Consider the following 23,524-nt stretch of genomic DNA (forward strand, 5'->3'; position numbering starts at 1 on the left):
ACCAGGCTGTTGAAGCTCAGGCTCAGCTTCCACTTGCTGGTCCTCTACAGTCTCAGTGTGGCTAAGCGATGTAGTGTGCTGGCAGTTGCTGCAACCAAAAAGCCAGTAGACTCGAGAGACTTGGAAACGTTTTCCCATCCACCTTTCTCCTTACGTTTTCTGCTAGCCATAGACTTCTATTTTTTTTTTTTTTTTTTTTTGAAGGCCGGGCGACGGCCCTCAGTTGGACGGCCGTTCTGGACTTTTCCAGAACGCACAGATTACCAATCCGTCCCTGTGCGTGATGCTTGGCAGGTATACAATCCAGGGATATGCCTATTCTCCCCAAATCACAAATCATTCTGAAGAATTGATTATATTTTACTTTCATCATCGCTACTTTCAGGTCTAATCAATATTACATTTATGCCACAGAGTGTTTCTGATCATAATGCTGTATAGCACATTTTCAGATGAATAAGTCCTGTAAAGCATCCTGATAAAGATTTAATGCTTTTTTGCTGCAAAATGACTTTCTTTCTCATCTGAGAGCAGGACTGATTGAATTGATCAAATTAAACCAGGACTCTGTTTCCAATCAGGAAATGTTATGGGCGCCCATCAAAGGAACAATGCTATCTCCTTTTCTGCTAGACGTAAAAAAGAATTATCTTCATAACTATCAGTATTAGAGAGAAGACATGGGGAATTAGAAAGGGAATTAGGTCATCCATTTTCCAATGATACACAACAAAGATTAAACGTTGAAAGGGCTGCACTTAATAATCCGCTTCGAAGAAGACTAGAATATTTAATGCACACAATGCTGGCAGCGTTGACTCCGAAATTACCTTAGAGGAGTCATTTCCCAGGAATTGATGGCCTTCCAGAGGAGTTATACCTAGCACACTAGGATCTACTAGGTCACATTTAGTAATGCACTATAAATGAGGCCATATTCAAGGTCTGTTTTCACAAAGACCTCAATACAGCTCTAATTATGGTTTTACTTAAACCCAGCAAAGATCATTCAGATTGTTCTAATAGGCCCTTTTCACAATGAGGTCAGAAAACTTCCTTAAGCCTTTCCTCAAAGCAGTATATACGCACTTCCGTTTAACCGTACTCACGTTGGATACTTCAAGAGAGCGCCAGAACTGGCTACCTAACAGCTCGTATAAAGTTTAGAATAATAATGTTTACGTATTTACAAGGTTTTATATTTTAGTTTTGTTTAAAGGGGTGGTAAACATATTCTTTTGAAGTCTTGATTGTGTTTGTGGGGTGCACTGTAACATGTGTTCATGCTTCGTTTAAAAAACATTTGCCTTATTTTTCATATATTTGACCTTTATTCTACACTGCTCTGTCCCTCCTTGTAAAACGGTCTGATGCTTTCCGGGTTGTATGAAGCCAGTCCCTCAAAAATACGCGATGGGCTCAGATTGGTTAGCTGGCCCAGTGTGTTGTGATTCGCTAACCGCAGTGCACGTTTATCGGAAACGTCACGCCCCTTACCTGGAGGCTGTGCTTTGGTCAGCATTAGAAACAATGGCGTCAATAAAACCATACCAATCTGAGCCCGAATCAGACCCAGAACATTTTAGTGAAGTTGATCGAGCAGAACCTGTTCAACCTGTTCATTCCTCAAGAGTAAAGACTGCAGATCTATAGTGATCGCTACTGAATGGCACTGTTACTTTTGTATTTTTAGAACGATTATAGCCAAATATCTGTCCCAAGAACTATTAACCCAAAATGAACACTAAACACTGGCTTTACTAGTAAGTTAGCCCAATCACACACAGAACCATGTTTAGCAAGCCTTTAGATAAATAATACATAAAAGCTCTAATCAAAGAATCATTTACACTAATGCCAATTTCGCTGTTGAGATTTTAACGTTAGTGTTTGTAACGTTAGGTGTTCGTCGGATAACGTTAAGTATGAATGAGCATTTAACAGACTGGTTTGCAGAATAGCGTTGTCATCTGTTTACTTCCTTGCTATTGAATGTACAATTAACCTTTACAGGAAAACACATCGATGAAAAATAAATCAGACTTACAGGTTGTGGCCCGTAAACAGCTTCTGTTTGTAAATCTAGCTTTCAGGACAAGCCGTTGTGCATATCCTGCATTGAACTCGCGAACATTGTGGAAGTTTTCCTCCGTGAAATGTGCTGCGGAAGCCCCGCACGCGCCTGTTCCCCTCTGTCTCATACACGCATGCCTATAACATGTTGTATGTTACACGCTCTGCAACTTCAACTAAAAACTCATCACTTCCATGAGCACTTAACCTCTTAAAAAAAATAAATAATAATAATTATTTCCTTTCCTCTTTCCTTTCCTCCTCTTTCCCTCCCTACTCTAGCCTGTGCTACACTGAGAAATGTACACGGTAGTATTTCAGGCACTTGATGCGCTCACTCGACTCTTCACGACCATTCGCTTATTGTACCCCCAAGTTGTACGTCGCTTTGGACAAAAGCGTCTGCTAAATGCATAAATGTAAATGTAAATGTAACGCACCCCCGTCCCAAGGAAGGCTGAACAAAGCAAGTACCCCAGACCTGCAATCCGGATGAAAATAACAGCGTTTCCTCGGCATCGTGGCAACAACACTCCAGCCTAACTATACCACAACAGCGCCGCGATACAAAATGGCCTCACCCCCCCTTATTTAATATTCTCGGAGGAGGGGTTTATGTAATTATTGGGACTGGTGATGTCACCAACCCTGGAATAATGTCTGTAGTCGCCTGCTGGCCGTTTGCTGTAGTTCTTAGAAAAGGATTTCTTTAAAAGCAAATATCTCCCTTTGCTTTAAACTTTGAACGTTGTAACTTTGCAGATGTTGTTTATGCTCAAGCAGCAACATTACACGCTAGCTAAAGTTAGAATAGTGAAATCGTGGTTTACCACCCCTTTAATAACGTTAATGATTATTTCCAGTTTACCATTCTTTAACATGTACGTTAACAGGATGGAAAGTCTTATTCCAAAATGGATTAAATTAATTATTTTCTCAAAATTCTACAAACAACACCCACAAAATTACAACGTGATAGACGTTTGTTTGAAATATTTGAACATTTATAAAAATAAAAAAAACTCACATGTACATAATTATTCACAGCCTTTGCCATGACAGTCGCTGTACATCATCTAAGCGTATTTCTGGCAGATGTACTGTGTAAAAGCTGCGTTCACGCCAAACACGAATAGAGGGTCTGGCACGAGTGATTGGAGTGATTTTTATCTGGCGTTCTCGGAGTTGTGAGATCCAGTCGATCAGCGGCGCTCAGTGCTCATTAACCCCGGCAAGAGCAGCCTTTCCTCTGCGAGTCCTTCTGGCATTTGGCGCTGGCTCTGATGTCTCGGGCGATCTTTGGTCTCATGAATCTATTTGCTTGCCAAATCGTTTTGACTGAGGGCAAAGTGAAGTTTCATAACTTTATTTTTTTAGGCTATTTAACTTTAGACTGGGTTGTGTTTTATTAATTATTTAATTTTATTACAGTGATAATTATATATAGCCTATGCACACTTATTTTCTGAACCACATGTGAATGTGTAGGCCTATATTTTTAGTGTAGGCCTATATTTTTTATTTTACTTTTAAATGTAAACTAAAAGAGGCATGGTTTGGTTTTATAGTTTGTTTGTTATAAATATACATTCAGTGAAGATGATTCAGGTAACTTATGCGTTGCCTGAACCACATTTGTGTTGCTATTAATGTTTAATATTTTTTTACTGCAAATGAAAAGAGGCAGAGACGTTTCCTGTCATATTTTAATTTATGTATTTATATTTAGTCTTACGGTTATGGGCGATCTTGGGCTTTGTTGTAAATAGTTATATACACAAAATGTTTAATAAATAAAGAATCACAAAAAAGAGTCAGAGACGTTTATGACATTTTATTGTATACATACAGGAGTGAGAGCGAGCTGTCATCCAGGTGCAGCTCCTGGAGCGCCTTGAATGCGCGTCTATTTAGCTTCAAACGCTCTATTTCTATGCACGTCCAATTCACTGCGGACGCGTGAATGGATTCAAAATGTTCACGCGTCAAATTATTATTATTATTATTAATTTGACGCGGTAGACACGCTTTTGTCACTTTATTCGCATTTGATGTGAACGCAGCATAAAACTCCATAACGTTTCATTATACTGGCGGAAGTAATCATTCACGGCTCTGTGTCGGAAAGGAAGTTGCGTGACATCATGTGACAAGGGCCTATTACAAGCCCATCTCTTTGATTAATGATATGCTAAAGTCATACAGCCAGACGTCTGCGGTACATAAATTAATTGACCCAGATCAATCAGGATTATTACGGGATGTTTCGTTGAGTGTTACATATCATTGCTGAAATTATAAACACCCAGAGGCCCCCTATTTATTGATGCCGAAAAAGCCTTTTGATAGGCTGGAATATACACTTATGCCATGGCCACGATATCGCATGCGGACTCATCTTGGACACTTTTATTATTTGCAGAGGCACGAGACAGGGGTGCCATCTAAAATTAATCACTCTAAAACAATTTTGATGCTTCTCAATTCTGATGGTTTTAATTTCTCTACTTCAAATAATATTCAGATATCAAAAGTCAAATACTTAGGGATTGAGCTGAGACCCACTTTACTCGTCATTTCTCATTTCAAAGTTAATTATATGTCAATTTAGGGAAAAGTTGAGTCTGAGTCAAATATTCTAAGATGGATGTGTCTGCCCTCATCACCATCAGGCAGAATGTCAACAATAAAAATGAATATTCTGCCCTGCACTAATTTTATTAGCTCTATGCTTCCTCTCCCCCCACCAGTAAATTATTGGAAAAAGCTAGATTCTTTACTGATAAAATATACAGTGTGTCTATTTACACCAATTTGCACTAGCTCTGCCTAATATGCCTGGTTGGGCCAAACAAGATTTAAAAAAGACACACATAATTCTGTCTCCAGTGGTGTACGATCGACCCGGGTTTGAATCCGTCTTTTGCCAAGCTCGATTTTCTCCCTTTTCCCATCACATATCACATCGGAAAGACATTTCCTTTCAATAAAGAAAATGTTCTAAAAGTAGAAATAACACAATGTTTAAGTAAAATTATTTGTTGGGTAGGGTTAGAGCGAGGTAGGTGTAGCGAGGGCTTTTATTGTCCCATTAAGGTGGCATCCATTAAATAATTTTAATAAATATAAAAATTTACACTCTATTATTATTTCATCTTGTTAATGTACAACAATACTGAGGTGCACATAGTGTGTATCTGTCAAAATAAAGTATAAATAGCATCTAATTACTATTTACACATATTGCAAAGAACTGCTACTTTTACATGGTGTAAATAGAATATATCACTATTTTTACTTAGTATGCTATTTCACTTAAGCCGCATTAAACCGCAGGACCCAGAACCCCCCCCCCCCCCCCCCCCATAGGTGATGAAAATCCTGAATCTTTATAGAACATTAAGGACGTTCCTAAAATGTCCTCTTTTGGTTATGAAATTGTTGCAGTTCAAGGTTCCTTATGTGGCGTTCACACCGGACGCGATTCGCGCGAATAATTCGCGCTGATCGCGCGAAGGTGGACGCGTGTACATTTTGAGTTTACTCGCGCGAATCGCGCGTTCAAAACGCTCAATTCGCGTCCTTCGCGCCGCCTCAATCGCGCGAATCGCGCGAATCTCGCCGCCTCATTCGCGCGAATCGCGCCGCAGAATGCCATTTCGCGTCTCTGCATTGACTTAACATGTAAATCACTCGCGCGAATCGCGCGAATCGCGTCCGGTGTGAACGCACCATTAGGGAACATTGCGCAAGGTCGTGTGTACGTCACCTCCAATGTGGGTAACCACTCAGGCAATATTGTATGATCATTATCTCTCCACAGATCTTTCATGGTGACGTTTCCTGCAGTGATCGAGTCAGGATCTGAGGCCAAACTGTGTGCAAGTCTTCTCAAGCCCAATGAAAGCCTTGTCCTGAACATTCATCTGGTTCATGGTAACCAGAGCACTTTACTGCTGCAGGAGAAAGTAGAGGAAGAGTTTCATCGCTGCTTTAACTTCAAGGTCTGTCATCAAAACAATTACTATATCATCAAATATGTTAGTTTCACCATATTGTATCTAGTTTTTGTGATAGCAGGTTGTGAATACAGTATATTATTTATCATCAGACTCCTCTGGTCAAAGCAGAATCAGTGCAGAAAATGAAGGTTGAACTTAAGGGAGAGACTTTCAAGATGACTGAAGAGAGAAAAGTCATGTTCAAGCCTTACCATCCTCTGACCTTTATCCAGACTGATAAACCCATCTATATTCCAGGACAGACAGGTGAGCTGTGAATGTCTCAAAGGCTAAACCTCAGTAAATAATGCTGGTAAACCCTGATCACAACTGATACAACTGTAATTGCACATTATGATGATGCTATGAGCTGATGTAGCACCATAGGTCAAAAATTACAAATGTTGCACAAACCAGCAGATGGTAAAAGAAATAAACCGTTCAATTGATTTACAAACTCATGAATAGAAAAAAAAGGAGAAGAAGAAAAGATGAAAAGCAGAAAAGGATGAATAGCTTTGAAATTTAACAGCTTTGGAAACGGGAATGGTCATCTAGTGTGTGTTTGAGCAATCCCCTCACATTTAAACATATATTCAGACTAAATACTGTGATTACAAATAACTGTTTACGTAAATCTCTTGATATTAGTGTCTATATTACTTTATTTTATATGAAATCTAGAGATACTGTGGCTCAGGGGTGATCTCGGAGAGCCACAGCCCTGCAGAGTTTAGCTTCAACCTTAATTAAATGTACCTGATGCAGCTAATACAGTCCTTCAGGTTTATTTGAAATTTTCAGGTCCGTGTGTTGAAGCAGGGTTGGGACTAAACTCTGTGTCGCTCCAGGAGTTTGTCAATCCTGCTATAGATAATTTCATGTGATAATCATTATAGCTGTCTGAGATAGGCCTACTTGATTCTAACTGGTCAGCTGGGGCAAATTGGTCATACATTTTTGTAAATGACAGCTAAGACATGCTACTCTGACAGTTGAATTTGGCTCAAAAGACACGTTCACACAGCAGAAGAATACAGTTGTCAACCTGGTTTTTGACCCTTAATACGGTTACATTCACACAGAGTTCGGTCATTTACAGAAGTGAAATACTGACTGTAATGCCGAGTTCAGACTGCACGATTTTCAAACTGGTCGGATCACTGCTCTTTTCACACTGCATGACTATCTGGGGCAGCATTCAGTGACTGCTGTGTTCACACTGCACGATGGATTGGCGACTGGGGGTTTCACACTGCATGATTGTACAGTTGTGGCCAAAGGTTTTCATAATGTCACAAATATTAATTTTCACAAAGTCTGCTGCCTCAGTTTTTATGATGCAATTTGCATATACCCCAGAATGTTCTGAAGAGTGATCAAATGACATCACTCTGTCATGCTGATTGAGTTAGAATAACAGACTGGAAGCTTTAAAAGGTGGTGCTTGAAATAATTGTTCTTCCTCTGTTAACCATGGTTACCTGCAAGGAAACACATGCTATTATCAATGCTTTGCACAAAAAAGGGATTCACGTGTTGCTGCTAGTAATATTGTACCTAAATCAACCATTTATCGGATCATCAAGACCTTCAAGGAGAGAGTTTCAATTGTTGTGAAGAAGGCTTCAGGGCGCCCAAGAAAGTCCAGCAAGCACCAGGACCGTCTCCTAAAGTTGATTCAGCAGCGGGATCGGGCACCACCAGTGCAGAGCTTGCTCAGGAATGGCAGCAGGCAGGTGTGAATGCATCTGCACGCACAGTGAGGCAAAGACTTTTGGAGGATGGCCTGGTGTCAAGAAGGGCAGCAAAGAAGCCACATCTCTTCAGGAAAAACATCAGGGACAGACTGCTATTCTGCAAAAAGTACAGGGATTAGACTGATGAGAACTGGGGTAAAGTCATTTTCTCTGATGATTCCGATTGTTTGGGGCATCTGGAAAAAAAGCTTGTCCAGAGAAGAAAAGGTGAGCGCTACCATCAGTCCTGTGTCATGCCAACAGTAAAGTATCCTGAGACCATTCATGTTTGGGGTTGCTTCTCCTCCAAGGGAGTGGGCTCAGACTCACTAAGAACACAGCCATGCGTAAAGAATGGAACAAAAACATCCTCCAAGAGCAACTTCTCCCAACCATCCAAGAACAGTTTGGTGATAAACAATGCCATTTCCAGCATGATGGAGCACCTTGCCATAAGACAAAAGTGATAACTAAGTGGCTCTGGGAACTAAATTTTGGGCCCATGGCCAGGAAACTCCCCAGACCTTAATCCCATTGAGAACTTGTGGTCAGTCCTCGAGGCGGGTGGACAAACAAAAACCCACAAATTCTGACAAACTCCAAGCATTGATTATGCAAGAATGGGCTGCCATTTGTCAGGATGTGGCCCAGAAGTTGATTGACAGCATGCCAGGGCGAATTGCAGAGGTCTTGAAAAAGAAGGGTCAACACTGCAAATATTGACTCTTTGCATAAACTTAATGTAATTGTCAATAAAAGCCTTTGACACTTTTGAAATGCTTGTAATTATACATCAGTTTACCATAGTAACATCTGACAAAAAGATCTAAAAACACTGAAGCAGCAGACTTTGTGAAAATATATATTTGTGTCATTCTCATAACTTTTGGCCACGGCTGTACAAGAGGAAGAATCGCCGACAACTCAGTCCCATCCGCAAACTACGTTTCACAACCAAACACGCGATAAGTGACAAGGAAACAACGCGAGACCACGCGTGCGTCAAACCGAAGTTCTCGCGAGAGACTGGAATTGTTATTAAAAAGGATAAACTGTCTGCAGAAAGCTTGCGGTCCAAATTGTCTGTGCGCTGATTTGCAGCGAAAAGAGAAAAAAATTATGGAGGAGGAAATGATTGGGAAGACACATGGAGCAAGGATTGTGTTCTGCAAAGAGAGTTAGATGTAAATAAATAATTTTGCAATGTGCTGCTGTTGGGGCTGGTTAAGCAAATGTTTGTGCTTTGTTTCTGTTTGATATCATTTTAAATATACTGATATTCTAGTCTATAACTCCTCCCTGAACTTCCTGCTGCCCTGTATCTTGCTCTCTCATTGGCTGTTGGTCATCTGCAATGTTATTTTCAGTCAAAACACATTTCACACAGCAGGATTTTGAATCGCCGACTGGTCCAGATATTTAGCATGACAAATATCTCACGGGCGTCGACGACTCATCTGTGATTTTCTCAGATCGCGTCTTTGATCATTCACACTGCGTGATTGTTACTCACGTGCATGAGCACCGATTAGCCTATGATTTCAGGCATTTGTCGCCGATTTTGCAAAACCTGTTTGCGAGTCAAAATCGGGGCTAAAATTGGGCAGTGTGAACTCGTCATAAGCATTGTCCCTTACAAAAGAGCTGAAGACATCAAAAGTGCAGTTTTTTTAAATACACATTTGTATTTTACAGTGAACTTCAGAGTTGTTACCATGGATACAAACTTTGCACCCCTTGATCAGCAGGTCTGATGTGTTTTTCTTATATCTTTTTTGCCCTCGTTTTCTCTTTTATTGTTGAATACACGTTTATTAAATAAAAACATTTTTGGTTTTAATCTTTAATTACTATTTGCTCTTTTTCAGTATAGTACAGTGGTTCTTGAGGTAAGAACACAAAACCTTCTGTGCAGTCAACAAACACACCTTTTAAATCTTAACATTGTAGAAATTGTTATACTTGCAATTTTTGTATTTTCTTTAGGCTAATTATACATTTCTTCATTGATAGTCAGGATATGTGTAGACTGTAACTAAATATCTGTACTGTGTCTTTGGTATTAAACAGGACAGTCAAGGTAACCGGATTGGTCAATGGACAAATGTTTCTTCAACAAGGTGGATTTTGCAGCGTTCTTATGATTTAAACTCAGAGGCCCGTCAAGGCATGTACAAACTGAAGGCTTTTATTGGTGACAGGATGATCTCACATGATTTTGAGGTGAAAAAATATGGTAAGTCATGAAAAAAAATTATTTGCAGTGTTGCATAGGAAGACTTTCAGTAATGTTTGTATATTATTATCTTTGACTACTATAACTCTAATTTCTGCCTTTTGACTTCTAGTTTTGCCTAAGTTTGACGTTACTGTAAAAAGCCCAAAGGAAGTAAGTGTTGAAGAAGAGGAACTGATAATTGAGGTTTGCGGAAAGTGAGTGGTTTATTTTATTTCCTGCGTTAAGAGAGCAGTGTGTTCTTCCATTCTTGGCACAATTAAGTTACTTTGATTTAATTGTATTTTAAATCTGGGGTCAGTTACTTACTGTAACCCCTATCCTAATATATTAGTTGCTTAACTTAACCATGGGTTGTAGATAGTGAGTTGCTTGTACTTTTTTCACAGATACACTTATGGACAGCCTGTACCTGGTAAATCATGGGTGAAAGTGTGCCGTAATAATTTTTACTACCATACCGATTACACAGATCCAGTGTGTTTAGAGGAAACCATTGAGGTGTGTGAAATGAAACGCAGTACAAGTAAATTAATGCCACATTATCATTTCTCCATTTATACAATTAAACCACTCTTTAGTTAATATGCTATGTTTGTGTTCATTAGATAAAAAAGACAGGCTGTGCCATCCATACCATAGATACATCAGTCTTTTTGAACGCCACATTAAAGGATAGGCTGCAGAATTCTCTTCATGTTGAGGCAACGGTTACAGAAGAAGGAACAGGTGAGCAGTTGTATTTAGTCAGATCCTGTTACCTACATTTCTTGAATTTCTCATTTGTTGTATTTTTTATTTTAATAAATATTTATTTTGGTGTTTTTACTATTAACAGAGATAACCATGACAAAATCAGAATCTGTATCTCTCACATTTGAAATTGGTAAAGCCACATTTACTGAGCTGCCCAAAACATATGAACATGGATCAGTTATAGATGGAAAAGTAAGTCTAAAATGAGTTTGTCTCAGTTTAACACCATTAATATGCACTGAATTATTCCTTAATTTATTCCTAAAAAATATATTTTCAACAGATCAAAGTCTCAAATTTCAAAGGCGCACCAATTCAAAACAAAGAGGTTTATCTTATGGAGGGTCACACCTGGTCCCCAAACCTGCTCCTAAATCTGACTACAGACAGCGATGGACTGGCCAGCTTCTCTTTTAATACTTCCAGTCATTCTAAAAGTGATATTAATCTGATTGTAAGAGAATTTGATAGTTTTCTTTTGTGTTCCCTGAAGAGTTCAATTGCATGACTTATTTCTGATTCTCTGTTATCCAGGCAAGTGTCTATAAAGAGGGCCGTTTTTATGGCCACAACACGCCTTACATCTCTGTGGATACAAAACCAGTTCAGCTCTTCCAGCCTGCCACTCCATACACCCCAACACTAAGTGAATTGATTATAGAGGATACTGAGCAACCATTAAAGTGTGACTCTGAGTTTACAGCCACTATCAAGTATTATTTTGTTGGAGAGACAATTGAAGACTTAAAAACGGACATTGTCTATATGGTGAGAACATGTGCAGTTTGTACATTATTACAGAGATGTTTTTGTTTAACAGTAATATTTGGCTGCACTAGTCAGTTTGTTATCACTATCAGAGTGTCATATGTCTGTTTCAGGTCTTGTCCAGAGGAGTGATTGTTCATCATGGATATGAGAAGGTTGAAGTGAAGATTTCTAATGGAGCAAGAGGCACAATGTCATTCAAAATGTCTGTTAGTGCAGATCTGGCTCCTGTACTGCAGATTCTGGCATACTGTGTTCTGCCCAGTGAAAATGTTGTTGCTAGTAGCAAAAATTTCAACATTGAAAAATGTTTCAAAAACAAGGTATGTGTTGTAGCTTTAGAAATGAACCTCTTTAAACTGTATTACTGACTCAATTCTAAAATAAATCCTATTCATTGTTCTCACAGGTGTCTTTGCAGTTTTCTCCTGATAAAGCAGTTCCTGGTGAGAAAAACACTCTCCAGCTCTCAGCTCAGCCTGGTTCACTGTGTGGCCTCAGTGCGGTAGATCAGAGTGTCCTGATCCTGAAGTCAGGAGAACGTCTGGATGTTGACAAGGTGAGATTCTTTAAGATTCAGTATTGCGTCTTTATGATGGGAATCTACAATGTGAATCCTAGTGATAAGACTTTAGGTATTACTGCTGTGATCCAACAGTGTTTAAGCTGACATCCCGATCTCAGGAGATTCAACATTAATCTTCATTCTTTCCCATCAAAATGGAATTTAAGTTTTGTTGGAAAATGCATGAATTATTTAGAAATCATACTGATTCCCGTCACAGATCTTCAACCTGCTGCCAGTGCAATCAGCGTCAGATTATCCTTATAGTGTTGAAGATGAGCGTGAGTGTCTGCTTGTGAGACCCCGTCGAGCTGTGCCGACAGACAACACCTATGAATCCTTAAAGGTAACAGGTGGATTATATGTGTCAGTGCAGTAGATAATGATTGGGAGAGGATATACTGCACAAGTACATGCAAAAAAGTCCTCTTGATTATACTAACAATTTGTATTTTCATGACTTTTACTGTGGATCTTCATTGCCATTTGACAGAGAGTGGGATTGAAGATGGCAACAAATTTGGTTGTGCGAGTCCCTCAGTGTCTGTCATACAGAGGCTTGATGTATCACCGATACCATGATATAGGTACATGTGCCGTTATTACAATCCAAGCTGTAATGTTTTACTGTGTAGGTGCTTGTAATGAAATATGTTTAAAAAAAATAAAATGTACAAATTGTGAAATTCGTAAAATTCCACAATTATAGTGATGTAGTAGGAAAAGACGTTTTTTTTCTGGGGTTATTAGTAAACTTTGAATCAGTGTTATTATTGGTAACAAAAACTATATAACTATATAACTTTGTAAAATAAAATTAAAAAATTAACTTTGGCAGCTCTAAAATACTAAAACTAAAATTAAATATAAATAGATAAATAAACTGGAAACTCTGAAAATAATTAAATAAATCTGTATATGAAAATAAAATAATGTGTATTAAATTGAGGATCTGCCTTCCATTTGCTGTTCACCTATGACTGTATGTAGACTTGTCTATTTTGACATGCTTTGTTTTGCATACATATCACTTAAAACTACAAAATATCACTCTTTCTCCAGGGATGTATCGTCACGGTGTTCCAATGAGAATGACTGTAGCAGATAGTTTAGCAGATAGTTTAGCTGGCAACACTGACAGAGGTTCTCCAGCAGTGACGATTCGGACCATCTTTCCAGAAACGTGGATCTGGGACCTTGCTGAAGTGGGGTATGTGAAGCGTCACTACATTTAAAGGATTAGTTCACTTCACTTCACTTCAATTTTATTTTATTTTTATTTTACTCACCCCCATCTCATCCAAGATGTACATGTCTTTCTTTCTTCAGTCGAAAAGAAATTACGTTTTTTTGAGGAAAACATTCCAGGATTTTTCTCCACACCATTGATTTCCATGGCAACCAAAATGTTGAAGGTCCAAATCAATGCAGTCTCAAAGTGCTTCAGAGGCTCTGCGCAATCCCAGACGAGGAATAGGGTCTTATCTAACAAAACGATCTGTAATTTTCCCAAATTTTTTAAAAATGAATATACTTTAAAACCTAAATTGCTCATCTTGTGTTGGTCTGTGACATGCTAGTGATTGCGCAATCACGTCACACTAGACATAGGCAAAAGTACCGCCCACATGTTTACAAAGTGCACATGCGAAGACTAATACAAACGCCCTTTAACCAAAAAAAAAGAAGGTAAAACAACAATGTCGGGCTATTTTTAAGTTGAAGATGAGTGTTTTTGTCAGGGTCCTCCTCTCACAGTTCTGTCAGTCTTGTCTTTGTTTGTGTTGTGCTTGATTACATGGCTCTGTCTTGGTTTGTGTTGGCCATGTGCTCCCCTGCGGGGTATTCCAGAAAGCAGGTAACTTTTGGTTCCAAAAACGGAGGTAACTTTCAGGGTACGTTAGTAGCCATAGCAACTCTGCCATAACCTGCTCCGGAGATCCAGGGTTAGTTTGCTTAAGAGGTATTCAGAGGCGCTATATAATCAATACAGTAATATTAATATAACAAATTTTGTAATATAGTTACAGTTAAATAATATACAATATTATATATTAATTCTAAAGCCCTATTACAACAAGATATTGTTTAAATAATAAATAATGTTTATTCAATTCAAATATATTTATTATTTATTTTATTGTCATCTCACACATGGATCTGCATGTACAATAATCAATAAATAATCAAATAAACAATATAATCCTTATTCTCAGTGAATAAAGATTACTAATTAAACGAAAAGATTGAAAAAAATTATTGCACAACCACCAAATAGGTGGCGATGTACACTAAGTAGGTTATGTAAATTGCCATTAAATAAAAGAAGAAAAAGGAGGTAGATTGATGTGCTTTTTCTTAGCGTATGTTTCCATGGTGAATCATCGATTTGTCGCTCTGTTGAGAATGTCTTGTGTTTTAACCGGGAACATACTCTGAGCTGGATGAACTTACTCCCGGACGTGTTTTTGGAACCAACATGCCTCGAGTAAGCAAGGTTTGGGTTAATCAACCGAGAGTTCAAGCTGGATTACACCCCGTTCTTGCCTTCTTGTTTTCAATTACCACACCCTCTTGTTTAGTCATTGTTTAGGCCCCATTTGTCTGAGTGTGCTCACCTGTTCCTTGTCTGAGGCCCTGTCCACACGAAGCCAGAGCTTTCCCTATACGATATCTATACGTCATCAAGGCTGTCTCATTTCTGAAAAGTAAGTAGGACACTCCGAATGCGACCTTCAAATGCGCCCTTCTTTTCAGGAATTCGGAGTGTGCATGAGGTGTATCCTTCGCTGCTGCAGATAACCCACAATTCTTTGCGTCACCATTAACAACCGTCATGTTTTTTAAATATTAGTTGAAAAAATGGCGCCCCCGGCAGATATACATGCAAGTGAAGATGTGGTGTTTAAACTTAAGTAGTTTCAAGCTTGTTTTTGTTTTTAAACAGTATTACCTCAAATAGATAGTGTTTAGTACTCATTTTAGTACTGATTTTTACACGTTTAGAACAGTACTTTGCTGTCAAGGCAAGACACATTTCATAGTAATTTTCAAGTTATAAATAATTTTCATTCATATAACTGGTGTGAGAGCGCAACTCCACTGTGAACATGTTGGCATAGCAATGTGATACTTCCTGCCTGTGTGTCCTACAGAGGACGTCTCGTTTAATTCTGATTAAGGAAACTCCATATACCGCATCCTTCACAGGATGTGTCCTCCAGAGGATGCACCCTTCAAAATTAAATTAAATGAGACACAGCTAATTTGTGCTCTCTCCCTCATGTTTTGCCAGTTTGTTATTCATTGTGTTACAGGTTGTTTGCTAGTAGTAGTTTCTCTAGTTACTGCCAAGCATTTGTTTCTGCTATCTGCCTTGTCTTGTGTTTGTTGGGTCTCCTGTTTGTTCCAGTCCTGCCCTGAAAGCTGAGCATATTTGGCTGCTTCCTTTCTCTGCCAAGCAGCAAGACCGGTGCAATGCCTGATTGTGCCCTGTGACTCTATCCACGTGTGCTGTGTGATCCTGTCTGACTGGATCCATTGGCCTGGTGCTTCCCTTCTACCACACCAGCCTGTTCTCACCCTGGGCTGGTCTCAGCGGCCTTTCCCTCAGCTTGCCTGTCATCGTGCCTTGTCCCTGCCTATCATTTGGACTGTTATCACCTCCTCTACCTCACTATATCTTGTCTTGTCTGCTGTTTTGTTAATGAACCCCTGAACTGCACATTCTGCATTTGAGTCCTCCCTCTTAGATCAGTTTTTTTGGTGTTTGTGTTAGTCCTCGCACGTTCGCTTGGGGCGGTACGTCCGCCTACATCTAGTGTGACATTTTCGCCGTGCAGAGCAGTGCAAGATGAGCAATGTAGGTTAAAAAGTATATTCATTTAGATTTTATTTTTTTTTTAAATGACCGATGGTTTCGCTAGATAAGACTCTATTCCTTGTCTGGGGTCGTGCAGAGCCTCTGAAGCCCTTTGAAACTGCATTGATTGGGACCTTCAACATTTTGGTTATCATGTCAATGGTGTGGAGAAAAATCCTGGAATGTTTTCCTCAAACTTATTTTCTTTACGACTGAAGAAAGAAAGATATGAACATCTTGGATGAGATGGGGGTAAGTATCAGAATATTCATTTTGAAGTGAACTAATCCTTTAACATCACATTTATCTTATTACTTCTCTTTAATACAACATTTCCCCTTATGCCTACAGGACAGAAATGCCTTGCTTGCTTTAGAAATTCTGAATCTATTTTTTTTATCATCATCTGTGTGCTGTGTCAGAGTAAAGAATCAATAAAATGTGAATAAAATATGACTACTGTTGTAATTCCTCCACAGGGACTCTGGATCAGCTCAGGTTCCTGTTACCGTTCCTGATACCATCACCTCTTGGGAGACGGAGGCCTTCTGTCTGTCCTCCGAGGGTCTGGGTCTGGCTCCTCCTGCTCAGCTGACAGTTTTCCAGCCCTTCTTTCTGGAGCTCTCTCTGCCTTACTCCATCATCCGTGGGGAGATCTTTGAGCTGAAGGCCACTGTCTTCAACTATCTGTCCAAGTGCATCATGGTGAGATTTCAGACTCAGTCTAATCAAATCATATCAAATATGTCACTAATCATGTGTGGTTGATTGACAGGTTAAAGTGACTCCAGCTCCTTCCTCAGACTACACTCTCAAAGCCTCCTCTGATGATCTGTATTCATCCTGTCTATGTGCTAACGGTAGAAAAACCTTTAAATGGATCCTCACTCCTTCTGTTCTTGGTGAGTTTTCCAGTCTGAATCATTGTTTCTCAGTGTTTGTGTCTGTTGGATCTTCACATACATGTCTTGTGTTGTAGGAGTCTTGAATATTACAGTCAGTGCAGAAGCAGAGGCGTCCCAGACTGTGTGTGACAATGAGATTGTGAGCGTCCCTGAGAGAGGACGCATTGACACAGTCACAAGAAGTCTGCTTGTACAGGTCAGTGCATGTGAAACAGATTTCAGACATAATTTACCCATGATCCTAATGCTGCTTATGTCAGTATGATGTGTTGATGTGATTGTTTTATGATGCAGGCGGAAGGAACTGAAAAGACAGAGACACACAGCTGGTTACTGTGTCCAAATGGTTAGTCTGCAAATATTTCATATATTTTGGTGTATAAGTGCAGATAATGCTTTTGTTCAGTTTTTTGGGGACAGGGCAGTTAAGCTTTTTCAAGAATTTTGACTCATCAATATGAGAATTTTGTTTGGCCTACAGTCTGTAAAGACTAATTGGCTCTTTATCTTCTAAACACAAACTCAAACTTCATGAAAATTAGAACACATTGCATAGAACACCAAATTTGAGGACCAATAGAGGGAGCTAAAATATACAGTAACCAAAATATTCTCATAAGTCTCTGACATTTTAATTGAGAAAGCTGAAATTTGTCAGGATTTTCATGACAGCTGTAGTTTAATTGTTCAGGTGTGCCAAATGTTGAAATTGTGGTCATTTTATCCCCTTTTCCAAAGTGCTTGGAGCACTCCTGCTTATGATTATATTATTAATATTTGAACTTCACAGATGGTATTATAATGTTAATTTTATAGTGTAGTGTTGTCAAAAGCACCGACCGTGATACCAAGTTGGTACTGACATTTTAAAAAGGTGATGCTTTGAGCGCTGTTGAGCTGGAATCAGTAACACCTCTGACACCTCTGACATGCTCTCATCGGATGTGTCTGTGATTGGCTACAATGATCAACGCACGGGAGCGTTTGAATGCACGCGCCTATCAGCCTACCTGTCTGCTGGTCGATGCCTGCTTGTGCTTTCAAACGCTCCTGCTTTCAAAACACTTTCAAACACTTCCGTGTGCTTTCAAACGTTTCCATGCGTTGATCATTGTAGCCAATCACAGACACATCCGATGAGAGCATGTCAGAGGTGTTAATGATTCCAGGTCAACAGTGCTCAAAGTCACATTTTTTAAATTTCAGTATCGTCTTGGTATCGTGGTCGGTACTTTTGACAACACTATTATAGTGTTACTCTGCTGATCTCTGATATGTGTTTCTGTCTGTCTGGTTCATAGGTGACAGTCTCTCAGAGGAAGTGGCTCTGGCTCTTCCTAAAGATGTGATAGAGGGATCAGCCAGATCCTCTGTTTCAGTCATTGGTAACATTTACGTATACAAGAAGAAATGATGAGATTGGGTTTGGAATTATAGTGAGTTTCATTTGTGTATGGTTTACAGGAGACATATTGGGTCGGGCACTGAGGAATCTTCATGGATTATTACGGATGCCGTACGGCTGTGGAGAGCAAAACATGGCTGTTCTTTCTCCCAATATTTACATTCTGCAGTATCTGGAGAACACGGAGCAGCTCACCTCAGCCATCCGAGAGAGAGCCACAGGCTTCCTGAAGAGCGGTGAGAGACATCAATCATGTCAAGAAAATACGGAGACTCAAATTTTTTGAGATTTTGTTTTATACCAAATGATACATTTTTCAACACACCTGAATGTCATTCACTAAAGTTGAATATTCAGACACATTGAGTCAACCCAAACAAACTGTTGAAGTATTAACCATTATCAAATTAAACAGGATACCAGAGACAAATGAACTACAAGCATTTTGATGGATCATACAGCACATTTGGTTATGGTGATGGAAATACATGGTAAATATATTTTCACTATTACTTTTGTTAAACAGAAATATCAAAGTAATCTAACCCAATAATAAACCCAAGAGGATGGTACAAAAACATGTTTAAAAATGTACCTCTCAGTTCAAATGATTTGTTTTGAGATTCATGATGGATGAAATTAATTTCTTTTTTTTTTAAATGATATCTTCCACACCACCAGGTTGACTGCCTTTGTGTTGAGGTCATTTGGCAAAGCACAGAAATACATATTCATTGATCCACAAATTATTCAGAGTGCAAAGAATTGGTTAATAAGCAGACGGGATTCAGACGGCTGTTTTATCCAACAGGGAAGATTGTTCAACAACAGAATGAAGGTCTGTCAGCTTCTATCTATATCACTCTATCTCTCTCTAGAACGCCATCGCAACCACTTAGAAATGGCCAAGTAACTATATAGGAAATCTGTAATCTAAGACCTGAAAATGTTTAAGCTTTAAAAAACAACAACTGTAGAACTCTCAAGCCAACATCAAAATTTGTCTTGATGAACTTTCCATTAATCGTTTGAGTGTGTTGCTTTATTTATCTTTTATTGCTTATATATTCCAGGGTGGAGTGAATGATAATGTGACCATGACGGCCTACATTACTGCATCATTGCTTGAACTGGAAACTCCAGTCACAGTAAGTTCATCTACAGGAAACGCATTATAAACTCATAGAAAAATGACCCTCACAGCGTCTGTTTCTCTGTTTTTGTCACAGGATCCTGTCGTCACTAAAGGTTTGTCATGCTTGAGGTCCATCATCGAGGACGTCAAAAACACTTACATCACTGCTCTGCTCGCCTACACTTTCAGTCTGGCTAGAGACACAGACACTCGACAGCAGCTTTTCAAGAAACTGGAGGATGTTGCTATTTCAGATGGTAAGAGGTTTGTTTCTGATGACTTTCTGTTGTCTTTTATGACTGTACTATTGTTTTTTGTCATGCTCATTGAGTTACGCGTGTGTCTTTTGTTCTTAAGGGTCTCATCTCCACTGGTCTCAGTCTGCATCTGCTGATGACTCTGATTCTCTGGCAGTGGAGATCAGCTCATATGTGCTGCTGGCTGTTCTCACTGCAGATTCAGTCACTACAGCTGATCTGGGCTATGCTAACAGGATTGTCAGCTGGCTTGTGAAGCAGCAGAATGCCTATGGAGGATTCTCCTCCACACAGGTTACTCAAACTACTCAATCAAACACATTATTGCTGAATGTGCTGGTGTGAATGAGTAAAAGGGACATTACTGAACACATTTATTTCCCAGGACACAGTGGTGGCTCTTCAGGCTCTGTCTTTGTATGCCACCAAAGTGTTCAGCTCTGACGGCTCCAGCACAGTGACTGTACAGTCAGCAGGAGACACTCACCACTTTGATGTCAATCAGGACAACAAGTTACTGTACCAGGAGAAGCAGCTGCAGAACGTTCCAGCCAAATACAGCATTGAAGTGAAGGGCTCATCCTGTGTGTCTGTGCAGGTCTGCAATGCGTTCAGCTTCATTTACTCCCACTCATTATCTCTCTTGGAAATTTGTGGTTATTCTGCTTTGACATGATTTATTAATTTATTTTTGTTTGTTTTGACTCTCTCAGATGGCTCAGTTCTACAACATTCCCACTCCTACTGAAGCTAAAACTTTGAGCATTGATGCTAAGATTGAGGGAGATTGCAAGAAACCCCTTGGACAGTACCTATTGCTAGATTTCACTGTGATGTAAGAACAATAACTTAACCATAATCAAAATCATGTCTTATTGCATTATTTACTTCAGTCAACATGAACTCTGATGGTTCCTATTTATTTGTTCCAGATATGATGGTCCACAGGCAAGAACTAACATGGTCATTGTGGATATTAAACTCTTATCAGGATTCACAGCTGATCCATCAATGGTGCGTTTGACTATGTGAAGTGATTCATTATTAGATTTACTGTACTGTTGCTGTCAATCCACTGTAAGATGGTGCAGATGGCTGATATTGTCCTGCTCACTTCTTGTTGAACAGCATTGATACAGTGCATCTGGAAAGTATTCACAGCACTTTTCCACATGTTATGTTACAGCCTTATTCCAAAATTTATTAAATTAATTATCCTCAGAATTCTACAAACAATACCCCATAATGACAACGTGAAAGAAATTAGTTTGAAATCTTTGCAAATGTATTAAAAATAAAAACAAAAAAAATCACATGCACATAAGTATTCACAGCCTTTGCCATGACACTCAAAATTGAGCTCAGGTGCTTCTGTTTCCACTGATCATCATTGAAATGTTTCTACAACTTGATTGGAGTCCACCTGTGGTAAATTCAGATGATTGGACATTTGGAAAGGCACACACATGTCTATACAGTATAAGGTTCCACGGTTAACAGTGCATGTCAGAGCACAAACCAAGCCATGAAGTTGTGAAGAAATTTCTGCAGCATTGAAGGTCCCAATGAGCACGGCCTCCATCATCCGTAAATGGAAGAAGTTTGGAACCACCAGCACTCTTCCTAGAGCTGGCCGCCCGGCCAAACTGAGTGATCGAGGGAGAAGGACCTTAGTCAGGGAGGTGACCAAGAACCCGATGGTCACTCTGACAGAGTTCTCTGACAGCGTTTCTCTGTGGAGAGAGGAGAACCTTCCAGAATAACAAGCATCTCTGCAGCACTCCACCAATCAGGCCTGTATGATAGAGTGGACAGACATAAGCCACTCCTCAATAAAAGGCACATGACAGCCCATCTGGAGTTTGCCAAAAGGCACCTGAAGGACTCTCAGACCATGAGAAAAAAAATTATCTGGTCTGATGAAACAGATGGGACTCTTTGGCCTGAATGGCAAGCGTCCTGTCTGGAGGAAACCAGGCACCGCTCATCACCTGGCCAATACTATCCCTACAGTGAAGCATGGTGGTAGCAGCATCATGCTGTGGGGATATTTTTTTCAGTGGCAGGAACTGGGAGAATGCTGCATTCATCTTTCCCTCGATCCTGAGTAATGTACAGAGACATCCTTGATGAAAAATCGAGTGCTCTGGACCTCAGACTGGGGTGAAGGTTCATCTTCCAATAGGACAACGACCCTAAGCACACAACAAAGATAACAAAGGAGTGGCTATGGGTCAACTCTGTGAATGTCCTTGAGTGACCCAGAGTTAAACCCTATTGAACATCTCTGGAGAGATCTGAAAATGCCTGTGCACAGACGCTCCACATCCAACCTGATGGAGCTTGAGAGGTCCTGCAAAAAAGAATGGGAAGAAACTGCCCAAAAATAGTTTGTAGCATCATACTCAAAAAGAGTTTCAACATAGTGTTTCAACAAAGTATTGAGCAAAGGCTGTGAATAGATTTCGTTTTTTATTTTTAATAAATTTGCAAAGATTTCAAAAAACCTTTTCACATCATCATTAATGGGTATTGTTAGTGCAATTTTAAGGAAAATAATGAATTTCATCCATTTTGGAATAAGGCTGTAATATAACAAAATGTGGAAAAAGTGACGCGCTGTGAATACTTTCCGGATGCACTGTAGCTTACAGAAAATAGCTCTGGCTCCTGTTGGGTATGTGACAAATCACACATTTATTTAAAAAAATAACTTTTTCCACAGCTTGAAACCCGAAGCACTTCAAGGACATCACTTGTGGAACGGGTCGATTCTAAAGATGATCATGTCCTCGTGTATTTGAAAGAGGTGGGAGAACAGCAACATTCGTATAAGTTACAGTGATTCATTCACATTTTGTCTAAAATCTTCAATAATTTCCATGATTTATGTTTATCCTCCTGCAGGTTCCAAAAAATATTCCAGTCAATCACCAGTTACAATTGAAACAGATTGTTCCTGTGAAGAATCTCAAGCCAGCTGTGATTAAAGTTTATGATTACTACCAAACAAGTAAGATTTTATGTGCCATTTTTTTATTATGTTATTCAAAAGTATCAGTTGGCATTAGGCTAATTTCTCATTATCATCATTTCCCGCAGGTGATCTGTCAGAGATCGAGTATTCATCCCACTGTGAATGAAGTGTCATTCAGTTCTGCACCTTGGAGAAACATGTTTGAATACTGACAAAATGTTTTTATTCACTGTTTATATATTCCTTTTTCTGGGTATATTAGTTTCCTGATTAGCCTTTGTTTAATTAAACCCAAACAACCTGAAAACACTGAGCTTTTTGTATTTTTGTTCTTGATTTGTATTCTAAGCCATTTTTTTTTTGTTTAAACAGACTAAGTATTTTTTTCAGACTGAAAATGTTAACAAGAAATAGTGCACTTCAGGAAATCAGTCAAGATACTACAGAAATCAGTTTAAGGATATGTAAAACAGAAATGTTCTAAAAAACATGTTTAGATTTCTAACTACTTGAAAGGACATGAATGATTTGTTAAGCATGAAATAATTCAGTAATGTCAGTTAATGCTCTTAAAGATACATTTGTGGATTGCTATTCATACAGATACCATTGAATTAGGTGTCCTGAAATAAAACACTTGTCTCTGTGACAGCACTGCACTAGGCTGTATAAACTGCAAGAAAAAAAACTGCAGGCCAATCAGAAGACACTACCAAGTTAAATAGAAAGGCTTTTTTATATTAGGGGTCCCAGGGTGACTTGATAGTGTGTGAGGTCCATGTGTATGAAAAAAACAACAACTGCAAAATACCTGTTGTACAGTATTTATTTATTTTTTTCATGCC

General features: G+C 39.2%; 1 protein-coding gene across 1 annotated transcript in view; it reads left to right on the plus strand.

Annotated features, from left to right (window-relative positions):
• The window catches only part of LOC307131077 (alpha-2-macroglobulin-like), a 27,449-nt gene extending 3,955 nt beyond the window's left edge, over positions 1-23,494 (plus strand). The window contains exons 3-35 of the mRNA XM_079824496.1: positions 5,897-6,077; positions 6,185-6,341; positions 9,509-9,561; positions 9,682-9,702; positions 9,884-10,049; positions 10,162-10,246; positions 10,439-10,550; positions 10,658-10,778; positions 10,888-10,997; positions 11,089-11,259; positions 11,340-11,573; positions 11,687-11,896; positions 11,983-12,132; positions 12,359-12,484; positions 12,632-12,725; positions 13,201-13,348; positions 16,480-16,705; positions 16,776-16,902; positions 16,980-17,101; positions 17,200-17,251; positions 18,207-18,290; positions 18,370-18,546; positions 18,726-18,801; positions 18,992-19,148; positions 19,384-19,458; positions 19,540-19,702; positions 19,803-19,996; positions 20,088-20,300; positions 20,416-20,537; positions 20,635-20,716; positions 22,428-22,511; positions 22,610-22,715; positions 22,805-23,494. Of these exons, the coding sequence (XP_079680622.1) occupies positions 5,897-6,077; positions 6,185-6,341; positions 9,509-9,561; positions 9,682-9,702; positions 9,884-10,049; positions 10,162-10,246; positions 10,439-10,550; positions 10,658-10,778; positions 10,888-10,997; positions 11,089-11,259; positions 11,340-11,573; positions 11,687-11,896; positions 11,983-12,132; positions 12,359-12,484; positions 12,632-12,725; positions 13,201-13,348; positions 16,480-16,705; positions 16,776-16,902; positions 16,980-17,101; positions 17,200-17,251; positions 18,207-18,290; positions 18,370-18,546; positions 18,726-18,801; positions 18,992-19,148; positions 19,384-19,458; positions 19,540-19,702; positions 19,803-19,996; positions 20,088-20,300; positions 20,416-20,537; positions 20,635-20,716; positions 22,428-22,511; positions 22,610-22,715; positions 22,805-22,845 (4,240 nt within the window). The 3' untranslated portion in view covers positions 22,846-23,494. The remainder of the gene's footprint in view (positions 1-5,896; positions 6,078-6,184; positions 6,342-9,508; positions 9,562-9,681; positions 9,703-9,883; positions 10,050-10,161; positions 10,247-10,438; positions 10,551-10,657; positions 10,779-10,887; positions 10,998-11,088; positions 11,260-11,339; positions 11,574-11,686; positions 11,897-11,982; positions 12,133-12,358; positions 12,485-12,631; positions 12,726-13,200; positions 13,349-16,479; positions 16,706-16,775; positions 16,903-16,979; positions 17,102-17,199; positions 17,252-18,206; positions 18,291-18,369; positions 18,547-18,725; positions 18,802-18,991; positions 19,149-19,383; positions 19,459-19,539; positions 19,703-19,802; positions 19,997-20,087; positions 20,301-20,415; positions 20,538-20,634; positions 20,717-22,427; positions 22,512-22,609; positions 22,716-22,804) is intronic.
• The last annotated feature ends 30 nt before the right edge of the window (positions 23,495-23,524 follow it).

The sequence above is a fragment of the Gobio gobio genome (assembly GCF_949357685.1).
Source record: "Gobio gobio genome assembly, chromosome: 8".
Taxonomy (NCBI): Eukaryota; Metazoa; Chordata; class Actinopteri; order Cypriniformes; family Gobionidae; genus Gobio; species Gobio gobio.